This window comes from Chlamydotis macqueenii, chromosome 2 (genome assembly GCF_036417535.1).
Source record: "Chlamydotis macqueenii isolate bChlMac1 chromosome 2, bChlMac1.mat, whole genome shotgun sequence".
Taxonomy (NCBI): domain Eukaryota; kingdom Metazoa; phylum Chordata; class Aves; order Otidiformes; family Otididae; genus Chlamydotis; species Chlamydotis macqueenii.
The window spans coordinates 52,351,865-52,373,774 of NC_141557.1; the positions used below are offsets into that span (position 1 = coordinate 52,351,865).

Sequence of the window (21,910 nt, forward strand, 5' to 3'; positions counted from 1 at the left end):
AAAAATCACACAGAAAAATCTTTACCTAGATTTTTCTGGCTACACAGCCATAATCCTTGTCTCTTCCACTGAGCCCCTGACAATCCAGGAGGTAACTGCATCTTCCTTTCATCGACCAGCTGCCTAACAGGAGTCAGCTGCCCAGCTCTGAGAATAGCACCTGGCTCTTTCATTAGAGGAGCAGCAGCAGCCTGATTTCTGGAGAGCCTCTCCTTAGCTAAACCATCCATTTTTATCCAGCTCTTAATGACCTTTAAAGAGTTATCATCTATTTTTCTAAATAAGTTAAGTATGTAAGAAAGTATTTAAATAGATACTTTCCATACACACAAAAAAAAGTATTTTACACTTTGAGGTAGAAAGTATTTCCCTTACATCTATATCCACTACAGGCCACTCTCTCTAACAGGATGCTGATGTAGAAAGATTCATTTATCGCTGGAGGTGCAGGGGCTGTGCTGAGCTCTCGCCATCCATACCAGCACAAGTTCACTTCCCAGCCAGCTCCCCCAGGCTCTGGGTTGGCTCACTGGCAGGCAGACTACACTCACTTTTAAAAGGCTGCCACACATGCTGAGAAGCAATGGGTAGGGGCATTCAACCTAAGTACAGTCCTGGGAAGGAAGGTGGCCCTGAGCATTCCCTTGACAGCAAAACATCATTTAGATGGATCACAAGCCATGTTTGCCACGGCCTAGGGAGCAAAGGGATGAGAATTTCAGATGTACCTACCCTAGCTGGAGGCACTGATAAAATCATACCTACTACTCCATCACTGATGTACTCTTCCAAAAAAATCCAGCGTGACCACCTCTGGGATTACCAACTGACTGCACTTCTGTGCGTGGTGCTGCTCTTTTGTCCTGCACTGCCCTGCAGTACGGCTCCGCTGTCCTGGTTTACCTGGAACTCGTCAGGAACCACCTCCTGGGAACCATCTGGAATGATCCTCTGTGCAGAAAGAGCTATTCACTAAGATTTTTTTTTTTTCCACACAAAACAATCTGGGATATCCAGAAGACACACCTGGTATTTTAGGGTATGTATGAGAACAGAGTAAGTTGTTTCCACACTGAGGACCGCACTCAAACCACAACTTGCTTCCAGCTCCTTGTCTCAGCGCCATAATCATGCAGAAGCAATGCATTTGAACCACAGCTACCTACTTCCAAATAAAAGGGGAAAATTTTGTTCAATAGTCTTCTGAGGAAGCTGTTTCTTATGTAAAATGATTTTATTTGATAAGAGACTTGGAGCTCCAGCTGAGAGAACCATCATCCTCCCCATTGTCACAGCTGATGGCAATATGGGATGGGTAATTTAGGGATCTCCTTCCCAGGCAAAAGAACGACTTCACTTCACCTGTGTGAAGTACTAAAACAAAATCTTTTCCTGTGGTTTATTATTTTCAATATTTTTGATTCAAATAATCTTAGTTTAAAATATTTTTTCTAAAGATCAATAGCAACATTGAACATACTCAGGATAAGCCTGCTATGTGTGCAAGAAGAGTGCGGCACAAAGGGTATTTGCTTCCACTCAGATTTCCCACCCATCAAAATGCCAGAAGTCAAAGAAACTTTGACAGTAATAATTGATCAACATTTTATTTAACAAAAAGATCAGTTATCCAACATTTAATGGTATCAAACCCCAACAAATATTTCACTGCACTTTCTATAACAACCGTATTAAAAAAACAATACAAAATGTTTTCATCCCATTGAAATACCAGTTTTTAAAAAGAGCATCTCAGGGAGCTTAGAACCCACATGTACAGATCAAGAAAAGCAAGAAACTAGACACAAAGCATATAATGGAAACACAGCTCCCTTTCTACTTGTCTTTGACAGTGGCGCACTATACGTATTTGTGCTCTTTACATGCAGTGTGCTGCAGGGGATCATAGCGCCTTCCAGAAAAACACGTCAGTTTAGGGTATGTTCTGTTAAACAGCTTGCTACATCTGTAGATCTAAGGAGTGACTGTCTCAAGAGTTCACATAACCTAAACAGCACTCCCAGGCCTGATTTTGTATTGAGGGACAGGCCAGAACATTTGCAGGCACAAACAGATGGGCCTATTTCTTGATTCTATCACTGTCATTTTGTTTGTTCGCCGTGCCAGACTGCTCTGCTGCGTAAGCTCTAAGAATTTAATCCTTAGTCTAACAATTCCCAAAATAGGAGGCAGAAGCCCAACACAAAGTCAATTGTCTCCAGTATTTGGACCCCATAATACTAATATTTAAAGTCTAACAACACTATAAATAAGACTGCAGCTAGAAAGGTTTGGGAATCACTGATCAGAACACTGTTTCAACACGCCAGCGAGAAGAGTCAAGGTTATTAATTAAAAACAATACAGATGATAGTAACAAACTTTTATTTCATAAGGTAAAAACCCAGCACACACATGGTTACAATTCTAGGCCTGTTTAATTTAATTCACAGCTTATGGACAGTTTGCAATGACGTAGCTATCATTGGCATGTTCTGCAATTTGCAAATCAGAGCTCCTGCTGGCAAATATACGTAGGAGTTTGTTCAGTTACTGGAAAAGAGTGCTCATGCCTTCCGAAAGGCACTGGTCTCAATATCTGACAATTTGTACAGGTTATTTTCATGGGGAATGTTTTCTGGTTTGTTCTCCTGCAGAAACATTTTGGATACAGAAGGTTTTTTAAAACTCTTTTAAAAGCACTCGGTATAACTTTTCTCCCTACCATCCACCCGCCCAAGCGACTGTGTATTGTTCAATGATGGCTTCCAATCTTTAGCATAAAAACAAAGCACGTGGTTCACGACACCACATCTGGCAGTACGCTCTTTATCCGTTTATACATCCTATCTTGAGGCACTTAACACTTTTTTCAAATATACCTAACAATTCCAACTGCAAATCTCTTCTTATTTTAACAGCCTACCAGCACACAGGCACAGGCAGACACAGGCTCTCTAGCTGAGTGCTAACCTTTCAGAAACATGCTTGCCGAAACCTCTTCTAGTACACGCGTTCGAACAGTAGGTCAGCTCTGGACTCTTCTTTTTTTCCTAGCTTTACAGTTCATCATGTTCCTCTTTGGCCTCCTGGTCTTTCAACTTGAATTCTTCAGCGGTAACTTTACCATTTCCATCCCGGTCTTGATTGGTGAACATATTTTTAACAATCTTTTCAAAATCAAAACCAGGAGCCAGTTTTCCTTTGCCAGAATCAACTTGAGCTTGAATGTACTCTGAAAACTAGGTGGAGGGAAAGGAGGAGAAAACAGCTCACAGTGAAACAGCCACTTAAAACTGAGGAGTATTTACACAAGTAGCACTTATTTGTTGTTTACTATTTAGCATTTTACTACTTAATAAGAAGTGTATATAAAAGTAAACTGTTACTATCTTATAAAGCTTATAATCTAAATTGAACTAATTAGGACAGACACTTGAGGGTAAATCACTCTTTCTGGAGTTCAATGGGGATTTCCTCACTTATTCCAGTGAGTCCTGGACCCAAAACAAGAAAAGTTCTTTTTCATAATTTAGGGGGAAGATGAGTTGAACAGAGAGTGATACAGGAACAGATCCATACGGAGACAGATCCGTGCAGATACAAGAAGGTCACACTGTAAAACAGACATCCACCTGTGTTTCACAACACACAAGAAAAAATAATGAAACACAGCAATGAGACTGTAGGTATCAGGATGCCATGAGATTTATTAAAGCAGTCTCAGGCACTATACCTTCCACTCAACTCCCACTACTTTGGTGGGCGAAGAGGGATGAAAAGGTCACAAGGTTACAAGGTTAGTTTTCCCTAAAAATCCTTTTCCTTATACAAATTATGAAGTTATTCAAGGTGATTAGACAACGTCTGACAGAAGTCATACTGCTGGCTTTCCAAAATCAGAACATCCACAATCAAACACCATTTTTCCAATTACTGTTATCTCTGGTGCTACTTGTTAAATACGCTTCAGTAGTGAGAGCTATTCCTGACAGTCATTTACACCTTTTAGGCTACGCATCCTCTCATATCTCCTTGGCTTCTCCTCCTTGCTCAGTGACCAGAAGGATGTGGGTATCAACAGTCACATCCCACCTCAATCATTCTCTAGTCTCTTTACTTCTCTGCAAGGATAGAAGTGGAGGTAAACACAAGAAAAAAAGACGGAGAAAGGAAGAAAACAAAGATGTGGAAGAAAGCACTAGGGAGAGGGAAAACAAGATTTTTATTTTACCCTATTGCCTTGTTAAAATGCTGGAAGGCATCTCATGCTGTTCCACAGGTCCACAGCCTGTACCCTGAGAGCTGCAGGCAGCACTACTCCAACAAAGACAGAAAACAAAATGATAGAGAAAAGCATCAAAGACTGAAAAAAAAAGAACATAAAACCAGAACTCCTCAGTTAAGAGAAAATGCAGAGGAAAACCTCACAGAGGTTTATATTATCAGAGATGGTGCGGCAAAGGCAAGAGGCTTTCAATTAGGGCACCCAGTGACATTCTCACACTGCAGATTTTAAAAGCAAGCAAGGGGAAGGACTTCTTCACACATCACAAAATTCACTCACACAAGGAGCAGCCACAGGCACTGCCAGGTTCCAGAAGCGATTAAACAGTTCCTGGATGCACTGCTGCAGGCTCAGCTTTGGCTCAAGAATTCACCATAAACCTCCAACTAACAGACAGACACTGTGCAGGCTGATACAGTGAAGGATCTCTGAATACTGACTCTGCCTCTTACACCCACCCATGCCCTATGTTACCTGTTGCTGACCACAGCAGGAGACCACAACAGTAATTGATCTTAAGTAGTATGGCCATTCTTACATTTCTTTTTTCTTTTTGGTTCAATCTCTAAAGCTAAATAATCATGTTTTAACTGACAGGCTGCCTTCCTGTTAACTTGACAACAAACACCATGTGAGAGGAGGAAGAGAGGAGGAAGAGAGGAGGAAGAGAGGAGGAAGAGAGACTCCATTCTTCAGCATCTGAGTTGATGGTGATAGGAGAAAACATCTTGATGACGGTAGCAGGAGAAAACCACTGCAAATATTTACATTTCCTCAACTTACCTCCTCCAAAAGAACCTCTCCATCATGATTCTGGTCTATTTCTTCAAAAAGATTGGGAGAGACTTCACCATTCCATACAAACATGTACCCTTCAGGCAAGCCAGACACCAGTTCCAGCAGTTCGATGTCAAAAACTAATACAGCACTACCAGGCACTTCTCCTTCTGTCACAACAAATGGCAAAGAGGGGTATTTATCCTCACTTGTATTGAAAAGTATATTTCCTTTTAATCCATAATTAAATTCCTCTTCCTGCTTCAAGAGATGCTACTCTACAGTGATCCCCAAGCCCTGCAATCCCAAGTCCACCAAACCTTCCTGTTCACTTCAGCAGAGGTGAACAAAACATAAAGGAAGCTTTCATAATAAAACTGCATCCTTTTTTTTTTAAACTTACAAAGGTAAAATTGTGGGAATGAATCAATTTTCCTTTATCTCAACAATACACTGTGTATCAAGGTGCTACTGGTAGACTCAACAGCGAAGCAACAGCTTGAGATGTTACCTTGATGAAACCACAGAAGGAGTTTATCCTTTAAAAAAAAACCTGAGGTCACATCTAACTTCTGGCTAATAGCAAACAAGAGCAATCTCTTCAGGTATCCGGGTATATACCAAAACACTAACAATGATGCAATGTTTCAGACCATGTATATCAAATGCAATTTGAATGATGGCTAATGTCTATCACAGGTATGTTTATAACGCTTTTTAACACAGCAGACTTTTTATATTACGAGGAAATTTTCAACTTATATAACTAAACAATTTTATATAATAGTATAAAATGTTGCATGTATCATACTCATAATCTTTCATGGAAGACAGGTACAAGTGAAAATGCTTCTTTGTCTCTTATCACAAATCGATTCTCCATTAAGCTCGGCACATGATGCCTGACAGACAGTCTTTATAAAACACAAACTGTTCTAGAAGTATTCAAAGAACACAGCAACTTAGGCAACTGTTTCCATACATATCAGTTTGTTGACCTTGGTGATCTCCCAACAGACTCCTTTCCCTTTTATCTCAGAAGATCAGCAACAACCACACTGGGAGATGAGAGTTCTTGTCACTTCTATATTGTTCTTTTTATTATTGTTGTCCCTGTCATTCAAAATTTATAAGCCTCAATGCTCTAAAACAGAGCACACTGCCTTAAATGTGTTGGGGTTGGGGTTTCAACGGCACTGATACACTGTTTCATGTCTTACATTCAGTTTATGTAGTTTCTGAATTTTGAGTTTTCTTTGAATTTGCCAACATATTAGTGCTGAACAGTCCCCTTCAGTTTTGTTTCCTGAATAACATGTCGCGTGTTCAAACGTGAGTACCTAATTCCCTGTCACAGAGAACAGTGTTTACATCCCTCTGCAACACAGGAGTGCCTGGAGCTTTCTGTTTTGACAAAGCAACATTACTGGGAGCATGTGTTCCCTTTTGTACTGAGATTGCCTTTATATCGGCCACAGTAACACTGTGACTTAAAACGCAACACAGGCAGTATGTTCATTTCATTAGGGCACCCGGGGATTGTCTAAAATAATGAAATTTAAAACCTCTAAAAAAATCCCGTTCGGGCAGATAAGAGAGACTCCCCGAATATCCTCATGCATAGCAACTAACACACCATGCCTACTTGTGTTTCATTTACTCAAGAGATGCTAAGTGGATGTGCAATAGGTTTCACTCACTTACCAACTCCATCTTCTCCATAACCGAGATGAGGCGGAATAACAACTGTTCGTCGTTCCCCGACACACATGTCTTGAAGGCCCATGTCCATCCCCAACACCACCTGTCCAGATCCCAGAACTATGTTGTAGGTCTTGCCAAGACTATGTCTGGAGAGGAGAGGGAAGTGAAAAAGAAAAAAAAAACCTCAACATACTACAGAGAATTTCTGTTGTTCAAAATCACCACAGAAAAAGCAGTTTCTAATTAGTGTCTTATCATTGCCAAAAATTAACTTCATGTCCAATGTTCTACCAAGCAGCTACCTGAAGTTGTTCTCAAGTTATCAAGTTACAGCCAATATTTGGCTCATTTCTAAAAGCAGATATTATCATGAGTTAAAAACTCCAGAAGTTAAACATGTATTGTGCTTCCAGAAGTGGAGCGTGCTGTGATAAGACTTTTTCTTTGGTATCTGTCACAACAGCAGGACCCTTTCTTCTGTCAGTCTCTTTGCTTATTTGGCTTGGCTATACCGCTGCAGGGCATGCTTGTACAACAGAGTATTATTTGGAAAGAAAACAATTCAGTGGCCAGGAGGTCAGCCTTAAAATTAGGAGCACAAGATTCATGATCTCTGACTCTCTATAAACTGCTTTGAGTAAAATAGTCTCACCATCCCCTGGTTCCTGCTACAAAATGGGAACTGAGCATTCCTGCCGTATAAAAGGTGTTTTGAAGCCAAACACATTACTTGCACACATACTTGCCTACAGCATCACACCACGTGCTTCAGTGTAAGCCAGCTTTTCCACTCTGCAAGCTATTGTGTACCCTGTGAAAACTATGAGCTGCTTCTTATGTTAATTATAACCTGTTTAAAAATAGCTTTTCCCAGCTTCCCATCCAGAAATAAAGTATTATTTAGATGGCTTGTGCTATCCAAAAGATGAAGGTAGAAAAAAATCTAGCAAAAGTATTCTTGTAGCTGCAGCAAAGAGTGCAATGGGCTCACTTCAGTTCTATGTTCGACAGACTAGAGCAATCTCTGTTTCCCTCATAAACTTACTGTCAACAGGAAGGAGAAAGAGGAACATTATAATCACAGTCATGACCAAGCCCTCTGATATTTTCTCCATGTTGACACTTACCGCAACACCACCATACAGGAAAACCAGCACACACATGTGTTACAGACATGATGGTGACCATTTACTATAAAACACATTTACTATAAAACACCATTTACTAAAAATCAAGCTAGCTTTAACAAGACTACACTGAGTGTGTCTACCAGATCCCTCTCAGGAGCACTGAATCAGTGTAGAGTGCAAATCCTACCCAAGAAACTTAATGCACTTGGACAGTTCATTCATGCAGAGCCCTGTGTTGCTTTACAATGACCAGCCTAGACGCCTGAATTAGCCCATTTAAACCGACTGCCACACAGACAACCTGCTTCACAAGTCCACCTGTAGTGTTTCTGTTCTTGTCCAACACACTCCTACCTCCTCTTTGTTCCCAGTTCTCTCATTATGCTATGATAAATTGTCTTTTTCTTTTCCTCCTTCTGTATAGCTTAGACAGGTATACATAAAAAGAAAAATACGTTCTACATAAATACTAAATTTTTAAATTTAAAATTATTTCTTCCCTGCCAGCCCGCTTTGCAGGCAAGTCATTCTACTTTCACAGCTACTAGGGACAATTTCTTTACCAGATGATATACTTACGTCGAGTCTAGCAAAGTGCCATCCAGGAGCGAAGCATTGTAGTGATACTTCAAGTAATCTCCTTTCTTACTCAGCACGGTGCAGTTGGAAGGTTTGTAGTTAACAGTAATGCTGACCGAATCTGAGGGGTTGTGGAAATCAACCACGTGGATGTCAAAGACCAGCACTGCAGATCCTGGAATCTTTCCTAAATAGGAAGCAAATTAGACAAGTAGAGAAAGAAATGGTACCCAAACAGGCTTATGATGACCAGGTACTGCACCCTGTAGGAATATATTTTCCCACGGTATCTGCTACTGAGTCATTTTGCCCTTCTTGTTCAGAATTAAAGGACTACATTTCCTCTGTATGCAATAGATGCAAGCTGCATCTAATGTGGGAAGCAGAACCAGTGGAAAAGCACTAAACATGCACTCAGTTCAACAGTGAAGGAAAAAATTTCCATTATTCTGAATTTGAAAATTATACAGAAATGAAGCAATAACCATGTATTTCCTGTGACCATTCTAAACAACTGATTTGTGTTTCATGTACCAATTCACTATTGATCATCAGAATTCTCGTAGGACTTCTCATGTTTCAAGGAATGCCTTTATGTCTAAAAGCTTACATTTCCTTAAAATGTCCTCATAGCAAGCCGCTTCTTCCCCCTCTTCCAGGACAATGTGCACCTGCGTTACCAGGATGGACAGGCACATCCAGACCCAGGAATGGGTTATGTTGGTAGAGGAGTCTAATTCCCAGATCAACAGCACAGAATTTGCATTCCCAGAAGAGAGGCTTTTCTCCTAAGTCACTTTTTCCAAATACCATCCCAGGAGGTACCGTTTGAAACACCAGCCATAAAACTGTGACTGGCTAGCAGGGTTATCATATTCAACCTCTCACAGCAATCTTTTTAGGTATTAATGAGTTTTCCCAAATGAATTATACACACACAGATACTTTGCTGTTACACGCATCCATTGTTCACAGAGCCGGCTTAGGAGTCCACAAAACCTGTGGCTGTGGAAGGAATGGGGAAGAAAACATAACCCAATTAATTCCTTTAGCGTATAGAGCTTGTTAAGACACACAGGAAGGAAGATCTCACGCTGCAGAGCTCCTGGCATCCAAGTACCAGTCTGTCAGAAACACTGATTATCTAAATGAGTTCAGGTCACCAAGTACCAGCATGCCTGAAACACTAATTATCCGAATAATTTCAGGTCACCAATTACATGGGAGATTGTTCTGCATTCTTATTGTCCTACATTTTTAGCTAATTAAAATAATCTCGCAAATTCTGGGTGTAATCCTGTCAGTTGCATGCCCACAAAATAATGAACTAATTCATAAGCCTTTCAAACGCCAAAATAATTCAACTACACACTAAACAATAAAGGAAATGTCATTAATTATGAAAGACTGGAATGAAAAATCACTCACCTCTTCCTTCTTCTCCATATCCAAGATGAGGGGGGATTATTATTCTTCTTTTTTCACCAGTGCATACACCTAGCAAACCTTCATCCATTCCAGCAATCACATAACCCTTCCCAACATAGGTGTTGTATGTACGATTTCGTGAATAGCTATGGAAAATATTTGTATTTTAGCAGTGTCAGGTGTACTCTTGCAATAGGTCTGCAACATAATTCTTAAACCAGTTAAGGACAAACACAGAGTCATTAAATAGCACTGGAGAAGCACAATGCAATCACCACGTTCAATGACTCTAGGCCACCAAGTTTCACCAGCCAGTGATGTGTGTGTCATTTATTAACCAGCACTAGGACCCTGGCTAGGGAACAGCTATTTGCAAATATGTTTCTACTATATCTTGAAAGAAAATCTCACCTATTTATGTATTTTAGACTAAACAGAAAATATGTTTTGGTAACTGAAAAAAAAACAGTCTTCTCCCTTAAATTTTCCTCTGCCCTGATTCTACTTTAATAAGTGCTTATCAGCTAGATACAGTTTACGTTCATTTTCATGAGACAGCTTTCAGACTATCTCATTTTGTAACCACAGCTATGTAGTTCAACTACTACAAGCAGGAGGTCAGATAAATAGGTTCTCCTGGGATGTACATCATTAAAATGAGTCATAACAACTAACCAGTATCAACACTATCCCTCCCTTCCAAACTATGCCAATCACTTATACATAAGTTGAAGGATCTACTTCAACACCTCATGACAGAATAAAACAAGCCTATAACAACAAATGATGTTTATTACAAGGATACGTCTGTCTTCTGCCTTTCTTCAAGGCATGCCACATGAAGGCACAACCCAAGGAAGGGAAGGCAGAAAGGTTTTAATTCATCTTTACGAGATAATTCTGGGAGACAGCAAGACTAATGCAGACTCTGATGTAATTCAGGGGTTTATTCAACTGCTTTAAGTCCACATCGCCCTGGGTGAGCTGCCCAGGGGCAGCTCTGCAACTGAATATTGCAGAGGGAAAAAAGGACAGGAAAGATTACTTAGAGCTCTCAAACGCAGCCATTCACAGTGCTTTTGGCATGCTCTCTGTAGGAGTGAGAAATTTTTTCTCGGCCAACTCCAAGGCTTTCAATAACTATTGTGAGCTGCTCTATTTCTTCATAGATACTTGTTAGGTATTGGCCTTTCTTTTAAATTCTGTGGGAAGCCAGGACATGACACCCTAATGAATAAGTCCTCTAATAACTGTCAGTGCTTTAGAATTATTTACAGGCTGCTGCCTACAAAGAATTTATTACCATCTATTGACAACAACCCTAATATAAACACGACAGCCATTTTCAAAAATTGTTTATTTGCTACAGACAATACTCACATTTCAAAAAAGAGAGATTCTGGGTAGATGCACTGTGGATAAGCTTAAAGTTCTTAACTTACAAGTTTTCATAAGCTGTAAATTAAGGTCTACAGTGACGGCTGCTGATGCAGGTCTCCTGCTTTCTATTCTCCCACCAAGCTGGGCAGCTGAATGGGGAGGTAAAGTTTGATTCTGAACCTTACTACACCTCAGTTCAATTACGAGATAAAATTCCCTGACTCCTCCTCATAGGAAGTAGCACACACGGCATAATACGCAGCTTATGCTTGAAAACTGATTCCAATCTTCAGCTTGCAGCAGCTGTAGAAGTATGAAACAATTTTCCATGAGTTCATGTTGTGAAACATTTTACAGTGGCTCATTTTCAACTCTTTTTAGCTACTTGTGCCAGCTGTTCTGAAAGCTGGAGTAGGAAAGTAAAGTATTGCTCATTAAAGAGCAAACAAAAGTGACAGGAAACTACAAGGGTATTATTCGTCATATAATTCTGTACATGAGGCTCATGTGCTCAGAGGGCTTTGAATTTGAAGTGACAACAATCTTTCTTCCTTTATGACAGAAATCCTGTTGCTGAATTCAGTCTTGAAAGACATTAGCTTATAAAAGGCAAACCGCTTTCAAGTACAAAGGGATAGGCTGTCCTAAGGTTAACCTCCAACTACCCACCAGCTCACTGACTCGATTCTCACGACATAAAATGGGAATCATAGTTGTTTTCTCTCTCTTCGGGAGTACTACCTATTTGGCAGATAAACTCTACAGGGCAAAGCGTCTTTAGGAATGCGTGTCTAAAGCCTACACAGCTTCACCAGGTAGGTCACCACCCCTAGATGGCGTCTGTGATACTGTCATAATACAAAATAGGTCTTTGTCTTCCTTCTCATATTGAAAAGTTTTGTATGAGTTTTTTAAGAAGAGAAGACTCCAACTCCACTCAAAAATTTCAAAAAGGAAGGAAAAACAAAGAATTGTATTTGGGTATATTATGGACAAGACAGATGAGTCAAACTGGAAATGGGATCTGCAGGGCTGAACGGTTTGGTTACCTGGAATCAAACAATGTGCCATCCAGAAGTGTGCCATTGTAATGGTATCGGAGAAAGTCTCCTGTCTGGGTTCTCCGCTCGCAAGATTCAGGCACCTGCTGATTTTCAATAGTAATACCATCTTTGGGGTTATGGAGATCTAGCAAAACCACATCAAAGATGAGGGAAGCTTGGCCAGGGATCTCCTTACCTACAAAAGTGTTAGAGCAGAAAACTGGTAAGAAAGAACAGATATTCTAGAAGGAGCTTAAACGTGTTCGTTGAAGAAAACTAACCTACTGCTGAATATCAGGCACCTTCCCTCCCAAAATAAATTAGCATCATCTGCTTCTAGTCAGTCATTTTTGTTTCATGTGTGGGTTTGTCACTCAGTTCTCTAACTCAATTATTTCATTCTGTTCCTATTGTGATGGTACTGCCTTACTGAAAACAACAGCTTCCTCAGCAACACTCATCTTCAATAGTATACACCAGCTCCATCTGAGCTGCATGGTTTAGTCTACCAGTATTTCCAACACACTTCATGAAAGTGCATAAAATAACCATTAGAATGCAAATGTGGTACAACCGCTCTTCCCATCCTGTCAATGTCAAAACAGAAGACCACATGATGGAAGCTGAAGAAGAGTAAATTGAGTATCTTGGTGAAAAAGTACCCTTCCATCAATACACAAGTTATAGTGTGGGTTGCTGTGACTGAGAGCCATTGAGCTCAAGATCTTAGCAAAATTTTCAAATGTAACTCCACAAAATTTTGTTATCCATGGAGATGGCTATCACTGTTAATGGTAATGAAGTCATGGAAGGGGTACGAAACCCTGTAGATCACAGACAGATTCTTAAACTTTAGTGCAGAGAAATAACTTAAAGCATCATCCCAAACTATATCTAACTGCCCCCTCATTTAACAAGGGGATCTCTATGTATGACCTGCAGGCTGCATACGGTCTCACAGGACAATTAATTCATCATTGCAAATAAAAGAGCAAAACTGGCACTAAAGATACATTTTTCTTTTTTTCAAATGTTTTCTGCTCTCTGTGGCAGTCATTGAAAGAATGATGCAGTTGCTTGACTTCAAGTTATTGGAGCCACTAGATAATCAGCACAGATTATATTATCTCAATTAAATAAAATTTTGGTACATAAAGATTAGAATTGTATCAACAATATGTCTGTTAAGCAACTTACTGTTTAAATTTTTTAAAAAGTCTTGTATTTTCTAATCAGTCCAATCCTGTACATAATACATTTTGAACATGCCTTTCCATCATTTTGTTCCCTCTGTCTGAAATGGGCAATAATAGTGCCCATAAATTTAAAATATACAAAGTACAAGTTTGTTTCAAAATATGGATGACTTGGATTTAAAAAAAAAAAATAATAACTTTTACCATCTCCTTCTTCTCCATATGCTAAGAAAGGTGGTATTGTGATAATGCGCTTCTCTCCTACACACATTCCCAAGAGACCCTGGTCCATACCAGGAATCAGCCATCCAATTCCCACATAGGTATCGTAAGTTCGCATCCGATTATGGCTAAAAATGAAAAAAAAAACCAAACAACAAAACCACAACCAAATGTCAGACAGCCACAGGAAAGAACAGTATTAATCTTCAAAAGCCACACACTATGCACAATATAACTCACGAGTTGCTGCTCCAAAAGGATTCCTTCTTGATTTATCAAGTACTGGCTGGGTAGTGTTTTCCAGAGTGCTTAGCTATTTCAGGAACCCAACAGAGGTTTTGAAAACTGGCTCACAAACATAATGGCAGCTATTATTAAAGCATCATTTTACACCAAACTTTAATGAACTACACATGCTGTAAACTTAAAATCTCAGCATGACAGCATTAGTAGCTCAACTTCATTATGAACTCTGCGTCGTTTATAAAGCTTGTATGTAACTTGAATAGCTATGCTGCAGTGGTTATAGAAATTTTTAGCTGACTGCAATAAATAGTAACATAGATACCGGGAATAGACTTAAAAAAAAAAGAGATCGGAGCTGGCAATGCCCATGCAGAAATAATGTACTGTTTTACTGGTTTGAGTCAGTACTGCTGTCCCATAATCCCTGATTAAATTACTGACACTTATATGATGCTAGCTTTCATTTCCTGTGTTTCTGGGCAACTAGCATTAACTGTTATACCAGTAAAGAGGGAGAAAATGATGGTTTTAAGTGACCTGAGATACCTACTGAAAGACACACAACCCAGCTGCATACCTGGAATCAAACAAGGTCCCATCCAAGAATGTGCCATTGTAATGGTATCGTACGAAGTCAGACACCTGGACTGTCCGAGGACACTTCTCGGGTTTGAAGTAAGTCTGAACCTGCACTTCATCCTCTGAGTTCCAGAGATCAATCAGAAGCACATCAAAATGGAGCACAGCATTGGGGGGTATCACACCAGCTGCAAAAGCAAAACAACACAACCAGTTTTATTTCCCTTTTTCTACAAGGCACCAGCTAAAAGGGAACCGATCCATGCGTACCTTGAAAAAAAACCTTACGGCAAAACTTACTCCTTTTGGTGCTTAAACCCCCCCGTCCCTTGTCACTGTTGCAGGTACTTAAGGGGGGGAATCGGGCAACATGAACTGTTATCAAATACGTCCATCAGGCAAATTGATCTTGATTTAGCATTTGTTTTCCCTGGGAGTCTGTACAGCAAAGCTGCTTTTGGCACTAACAAGACCTTGTGCAGCACTGCAACACCAAAACACAATAACTACTTAACAGCAAAGTAGATATAAAAAATAGTTAACTTCAATAGCAAGGCTCATTTGCTGAAGGTCTTCTACAGTCTCTTCCTTCAGCACGAAGTGGGAGCCTGGAGCGATTAGCTAGGCTATAGGCTTAACAAATACCCCTGAGCAGGGGAGAACATCTGTGAAATCCACTACTTGTGATTTCTACCCTTCTCTCCTGTGACTTCATTTTCTATCTGCTCTGCTGAATCACTTGCACAACCAGCTATTCACGGGCCCGGTGCTGTACTTACAGACACCTTCACTTCCGTAGGCGAGTTTGGGAGGAATTTTCACGAACCGCCGCTCGTTCACACACATGCCGACCAGAGCTTGGTCCATCCCAGCAATAAGTTGACCTTTTCCCACAAACACGTTGAATGTGGATCCCCTGTCATAGCTAAAGGGGGAACAGCAGGCAAAAATGTTAGTGGTACATTTACCCACCCTTCCACTGTTTTTTTGAGAGTTTAACCTCCTTGCCTTGTGTCGTAGTTTAGCCCCAATCAGGACCAGACTAAACAGTCTCTCTCTCACTCCCCCCACCCTCCAAGAGAATAGGGAGAGATAATATAAGGAAAAAAGGCTCAAGGTTTGAGATAAGGACAGGGAGAAATCCTTAAAGTTACCATTTTGGGCAAAACAGACTTGACTTGGGGAAAACTATTCATTTATTACTAAAAACAAAGCAAGATAATGAGACAGAGAACAAGATAACCTCACCCCATCCCTCCCTCTTCCTGGGCTTAACATTATCTCTACCACCTTCATCCCCCGCGCGGCACAGTGGGGAAAAGGAACGGGAGTTTCGGTCAGTTCATCGCACATCATTTTATGCCGCTACTTCATCGTCAGGGGAAGAACTCCTCACATTCCTCCCCTGCTCCAGCACGGGGTCCCACCCACGGGCCACAGTCCTTCATGAAACTGCTCCGATGTGGGTTATTTCTTCCACGGGGTGCAGTCCCTCCAGAACAGCTGCTGCAGCGGGCCCTCCACGGGCCACAGCCTCCTTCAGGCATCTGCCTGCCCTGAGGTGGGGTCCTCCACGGGCTGCAGGTGGTTCTCTGCTCCTCTGTGGACCTCCATGGGCTGCAGGGGGACAACCTGCTTCACCATGGTCATCACCATGGGCTGCAGGGGAATCTTGACCAGGAGCCGCATTACTGCTCCCCCTCCCTCTTCAAGGACCTTGGCGTCTGCAGCCATTCCTCTCACAAGAAATTCTTCACAAGAGGCTGGCAGACAGGTTCTCTTCACATCTCATCTCCTCTCCACTTCTTGCAGCCAGGCCGGGCCAAGTCAGGCCCAGTCGGCTGCCTGGCGGGAGACCGGAGGGTGAGGCCTGCAAGGCCCAAAAGGCTCGTGCCTCCCCCTCTCTGCCCCCGCTCAGCTTCTTCACATCATCTCTTCTCTTTTTTTTTGTTTTTCCCCTTCTTAAATACGTTATCACAGAGGTGTTATCAGGGAACATTCTGTTACCAATTGGCTCGGCCCCGGCCAGCAGTGGGTCTGCCCTAGGCCCGGCCAAGTCCACTGGACAACGGGGAAACAACTTCTAGCAGCTTCTTACAGAAGCTACCAACGTAGCCCCATCTCACTAAATAAAACCAGAACACCCTGTTAGCATAACTTTGTCATGAGAGAGCTGCTAAAAGAAGGGGCAAACATGAATGTTTCTGAGACTTCAACCCAGCTCTCCTTCTGTTCACTGCTCACCGTCTCTCTGAAATGCATTCTTGTAGCGCGTGATGTACACGACGGGCACTCCAAGCCCATAACTACAAACAGCTAATTCTCATAGTAACACTATAAGCAGCATTACAAAAAATATGGACAAGAAATAAAAATTAAAGACTATGACAAGATATGAAAGGATGACTGCTCCCATAGTAGGATCTCAGCATATGGATTTTGGTGAGTAATACCACAAAAATATTAGGCAAGATCGATAAGCTTTACGTGAGACATCACGGTTGGAGATTCTCTGTGGGAGAAGAGGAAAGGGAAAAAGATGCCTTTTCAAGTAACAGCTGTGAGATATGGCAATTGGTTATTTATTTTCTCCAACTGGTTACTTATTTTCTTCTCCACATTTCCAGCCCTTATGTCATTAAGATGTAAATAGCAAAAAATAGAGACGTACTTTAAACAGCAAGTTTGCCAGACCAAGAATCAAGACAAGCTAGCTGCAGATTTTCCACTAGGATAATACATGAACATTTGAATGGTAAAATAAATGATGCTTAAATTATAATGAAGTTTTCCACAGAGAGCTGTGTTACCACAGCAGAACACTAACATTAGCTTACATGATTAGCAAGCTTAAAAGCACCACCTGAAACGCGCACAATGATCCCACTTTGCTGTTCCTGAATTACTGCTGTTAGTTAATTTTATTTAAGCGCTGTATAAACATGCGACAGGAAGCATTTCAAAAGCTTTGTGCCTATTTTTAAACTTTTACTGCTTACATTTTCTCAAATTCCTTCTATAATTTAAAAGACTTTTTTTTTCCCCCCTAGATAAAAGGCAGCACTGGAAAATAATTTTTTAAAAAAGGCTTGTGCCTCTTTGCCTGCTAAAATATTCTGGAAAGCAGCCAGTAGCTAGACATCGCTAGGGAAATGATGTCAAACTTTCCTTCAAAGACTGCACACATCACTTCCACAACATACTGAGCCTCCTAACAGACCCACAGCCTCAAATCCCTCAAATACTTTTACTGAGTGATCTCTCTGTTTGCTCCATCATTTTTTTTTCTGGCAAACACTTCTCTTAAAACAGACAACTCTCTATATAGGCCATTCACTTTCGGTTGCACAAATATTCCTACTCCCAGGCAAGGATGGAAAATATTTAAATTAGCTTCTGACATTCTATTATACATACAAAAACATAGTTAAGATATTAAGACTTACAATAGGTTCTAAGAAACCCCCTAAAAGTGGTATTTCGAAGCAATTGACATAGCTTGGCAACACATCTGGGATGGACATAAAACAGAAAAGCTCTTTTTTTTGCCAAAAATAAGCCTACAACTAAGAAAACACTGATGCTAAGCAGAGAACTGAACAAAGCAGTGAACAAATCATGTAGCTTTGCAGGACTGACTTTCCAGATTCCTTAAAACTAAGCAAAATTAGTTTCTATTAGACGGATTTACCAAATTCACAGCAGGTAACCAGGCAATTAAATTCAGACTTCAAAATGCAAATCATTTTACAGGCATGGAAATAAAAATGCAAATATTGATGAGGAAAAAAGAATAAACAGGCACATCAGTTAATCTATGTGATGCAGGCATGAATACTAAGACTGTCACCAGCCTGTTAACAAGAAGAGCTGTATTACTACCTTCTACTTGGAAATACAGGAAAATAATTTCAAACCTCAAGAATATTTTCAGCAGCTGAAGAAGAAACAAAGTAAAACAGCCCTCAGTTCCACACGCGGAGTATTTTCTGAACCAATTTCATAGTCGTGTTTGTCTAAACTGAGGCGGGTAAGCACTTTCATAAACTTAAAAAAAAAAAAAGAACAGCTAGCAACTCTGACAGGTAGAAAAACGTGCTTTCGAACAGGTCAGTTTTACTATAAATTGACTAAATATCTTTAACTTGTATACAGGGAACACTGAAGATTTTATGACAAATACTCCAAAATATTTCTTCCATTAACCTACAGAAGCTCCTTCTCATTTTCCATTGTCTTAACATGACAGACCACAGTCATCAATCTTAAAAAAAAGACCATAATTAGCAAGTAACAAAAATGCATGTCAACATGAGTTGCCATCTAGTAAAAAAATGACAGTCTGAACAAACCTGGCTTTTTGCACCCTTTTGAAGTGAAGACAGCCATACAAATAAATACGCAAGTTAGATTAGACTATCATTGTTATTATTTATTCACTGATATTTAGAGGACTCAAAAAGATAAACATTGTACAGTTCTGCACAGCCTGTTCCTGCCCCAAATAATCCAGAGCCAAATGACAAGGGACTTGGAACTAAACCAGAGTCAACACCTGGGAAGCCTCTCCAGGTGCCCTGCCTCAGCGCAGAAATTTGCTGGTACAGCTCAGCGTACAAGTAAGCCCCAGAACGTATCTGCAGAAATCAGAAACACATTTCTGAACACATGGCTGGTTTTCCAATTGTCGCATATTTGTAAAATGAGCCGTGAGGACACTGCCTTTCTTTGCGTGTCCTCACATCCACAGCTAAAACTTATTTTCCGAGACTGTCAGTTCCCAATGAATTCACTGTTCTTGCTGTGCTTTTTTGCTGAAACCACACCAAGGCCAGCTGAATCACCAGCTACCGCATCCCACACTTTATCCAAAGCGCTAGTGAAGTGGCACTACTGGCGTCCTGAAGTACAGTCAGCTCCAGAGGAAGAGCTGAGCTTACTTTGAAAGACAGTTATTTCCCTAAGGCTATAGATTTTCCATGAAGCACAAGGAAGCTTACCCGGATTACTGAAAATACATTTTGCTTTTTCTTTCTGAGTAATACTTTGATCAGTGGCGATGAATGAAGCAAGAAAAAACAAATAAGCTGTCAGCAGCATCAGCATCCTTCACAATCTCCTGATCCCACTATTTAGGCTTCCTGATCCCAAAACAACAGCAGGAAAGTGGCCAGACGCTTCACTGTACATAGGTCACATTTATTCAAGGGTGACTTATCCAAAAATTTCTATGTAAGCACAGCCTGCTAACTCTTGTCTTTCTGGTAAAGATAATGATTCAGAAATGTTTGTGTTCCAGTAGGTTTGAGCCTGGAGGAAACGTACAGAAAGAAACGGGCAGGAAATCACTAAATACTGCCACTGACTGCAATATCATACATGCTCCCAATTACCAGGCTAACCAAATATCCTTACGGTCTTCTTGTCTTCCGGAGCGGAAAGCTCCCGGTCAGCACTTCAAAGCAGCAGCTGGAAGAACGTGGTGGGGATCCATCAGGGCACGCAAACTGCTGCAAGCTGGACCAAGCCACCGCAGTGGTCTTGCTCCCGGTCCCCAGCAGTCACACCCCAGCCCCTTGGCCCTCTCACCTTTCAAAGTCATCTTCCCATGGAGGGGAGGGAAGTACACCCTGTGTTCTTGCTCGTACAGCATCGCCCAGCTTGCCACGAGCCCGCTCAGGGGTGGTCACCCCAAAACGGCCTGCTTAGGGGTGGTCACCCCAAAATGGCTCTCAGGCCACAGCAGGTCGCAGCCCTCCAGGAAGCACTGCGGGAGCTGAACCAAACCTCAACCGCAGCCTCCACCCACCGCCCCCATCTCCCAGCACCCACAAAACTGCACCCCCACGGCGGGCAGCACGGCTAGCCCCCCTCCCCAAAGAGCACCCTCGCGCCACCCAAACCCCGATGCACGTATAAACCCGGGGTCGGGGAGGAGGGGGGCTGCCAGCTGAGCCCCGAGGCGGGCCCAAGCCAGACCTGGAGTCGAAGCGGGTGCCGTCGGGGAAGGCGCCGAGGTAGTGGTACCGCACGAAGTCCCCGGGCCGCACGGCCCGCGGGCAGCTCTCGGGGACGAAGCGCCGCTCGACGCGGAGGTCGGTGTCGTCCCCGGGGGGCTGGGCAGCGGGGACCGGCGGCGCCTGGCAGGCCGCCCAGCTCACCAGCACCGCCGGCAGCACCAGCAGCGCCCCGCAACCGGGGCCGCCCCGCCGCCGCCTCCGCCACCGCCGCACGCCCGCCGGCCCCGCCATGGAAGGCCGGCAGCCGGGCAGCCGCGGGGTGAACCAGGGCGGCGAGGGGAGGAAAGGAGCCCGCCCCGGCCCCTCCCGCTCCTCCTCCCGCCGCTGCAAACTTGCAAACGTGGATGAAGCGCTCCCAGCCGGGACGGGGGAGGAGGAGGAGGAGCAGCAGCCTCGGCGCCGGCTCCCCTCAAACCCCACGCGTCCGGCCCCCCTCCCCGGGCTGGCGGGGAGGGGCGGCGGTGCGACGTGGCGGGCCTGTGTGGCGTTCCCCCCCCCGCCTCCTCCTCCAGCCGCAGGTTAGCAGCAGCTCTTGGGAGCGGTGCTGGCTACCCTGGGGGGGAGCGTGAGCGCCCGGCGATTCATCCCGGAGCTCGGCATCGGGGCCCTTTGTGACGGCGCCTGGCACCGCCACACCTGTGCCCCGCGCTGGACTCTGCGTATCTGTCGATTTAAAAACCCCATCGCAAATGTTCCACTTTAAACCAAAACTCCAGAGATACAAGTCTGTGTTGGCGTCCACTGCTTGACGCAGACTGGTGCTGTCACAGGTATTTGCAACCCCTTGTCAGGGAAACTTTGTAAATGACTCAGAAAAAAAAAATGCCCTGAGAAGCACCCAGTAAGACACCAGTTGTCCAGCTGTCTCCGCTTCCTCCCTCGATCTTGCACGCACTAGTGAGAAGGAACTGAGGTTTGCTCTTGCTTACTCTAACTGGTTTCAGTGAAGAAGTATGGAAAAGCCAGGTATCTGCACATGAAGCACCAAACTCCGAACAAGATAAAGTTAAATAATACAATATTTTTGGAAAAGCAGTGAATTTTATGGCAGCAGGCTTGGCTTGGAAATGCAGGCACACCTAGGAATATAATTTCTTTAAGAAACACCGACGGTAAGATTCTGTTATTGATAAACCATTAAAGAAGTACAACTCACACTTGAGTGGACTGCTTGTGAAAAGAAACCACCAAAACCAGGGCAGCTGGTGTGGCGATAAACGCCTGAGCGTCACAGTCAGGAAGACGACAGCTCCCAGGCCCTGTGCCCCGTTCCTTGTGCATCCGCCACCCAGCTGTATTGCTCAGCAACAGAAGGGAT

The 21,910-nt window shown here is 42.6% G+C and overlaps 1 protein-coding gene across 1 annotated transcript; it reads right to left on the reverse strand.

The window, feature by feature from the left end:
• Positions 1 to 1,591: 1,591 nt before the first annotated feature.
• Positions 1,592 to 20,922, reverse strand: FKBP9 (FKBP prolyl isomerase 9). The gene is made up of 10 exons (XM_086742990.1): positions 20,552 to 20,922; positions 15,352 to 15,497; positions 14,571 to 14,760; positions 13,730 to 13,875; positions 12,336 to 12,525; positions 9,907 to 10,052; positions 8,479 to 8,665; positions 6,770 to 6,915; positions 5,072 to 5,235; positions 1,592 to 3,242 (listed from the first exon to the last, which is right to left on the reverse strand). Exons 1-10 carry the CDS (start codon positions 20,821 to 20,823, stop codon positions 3,060 to 3,062), a joined length of 1,770 nt encoding a protein of 589 aa, XP_086599116.1. The 5' UTR covers positions 20,824 to 20,922; the 3' UTR covers positions 1,592 to 3,059.
• Positions 20,923 to 21,910: the final 988 nt, after the last annotated feature.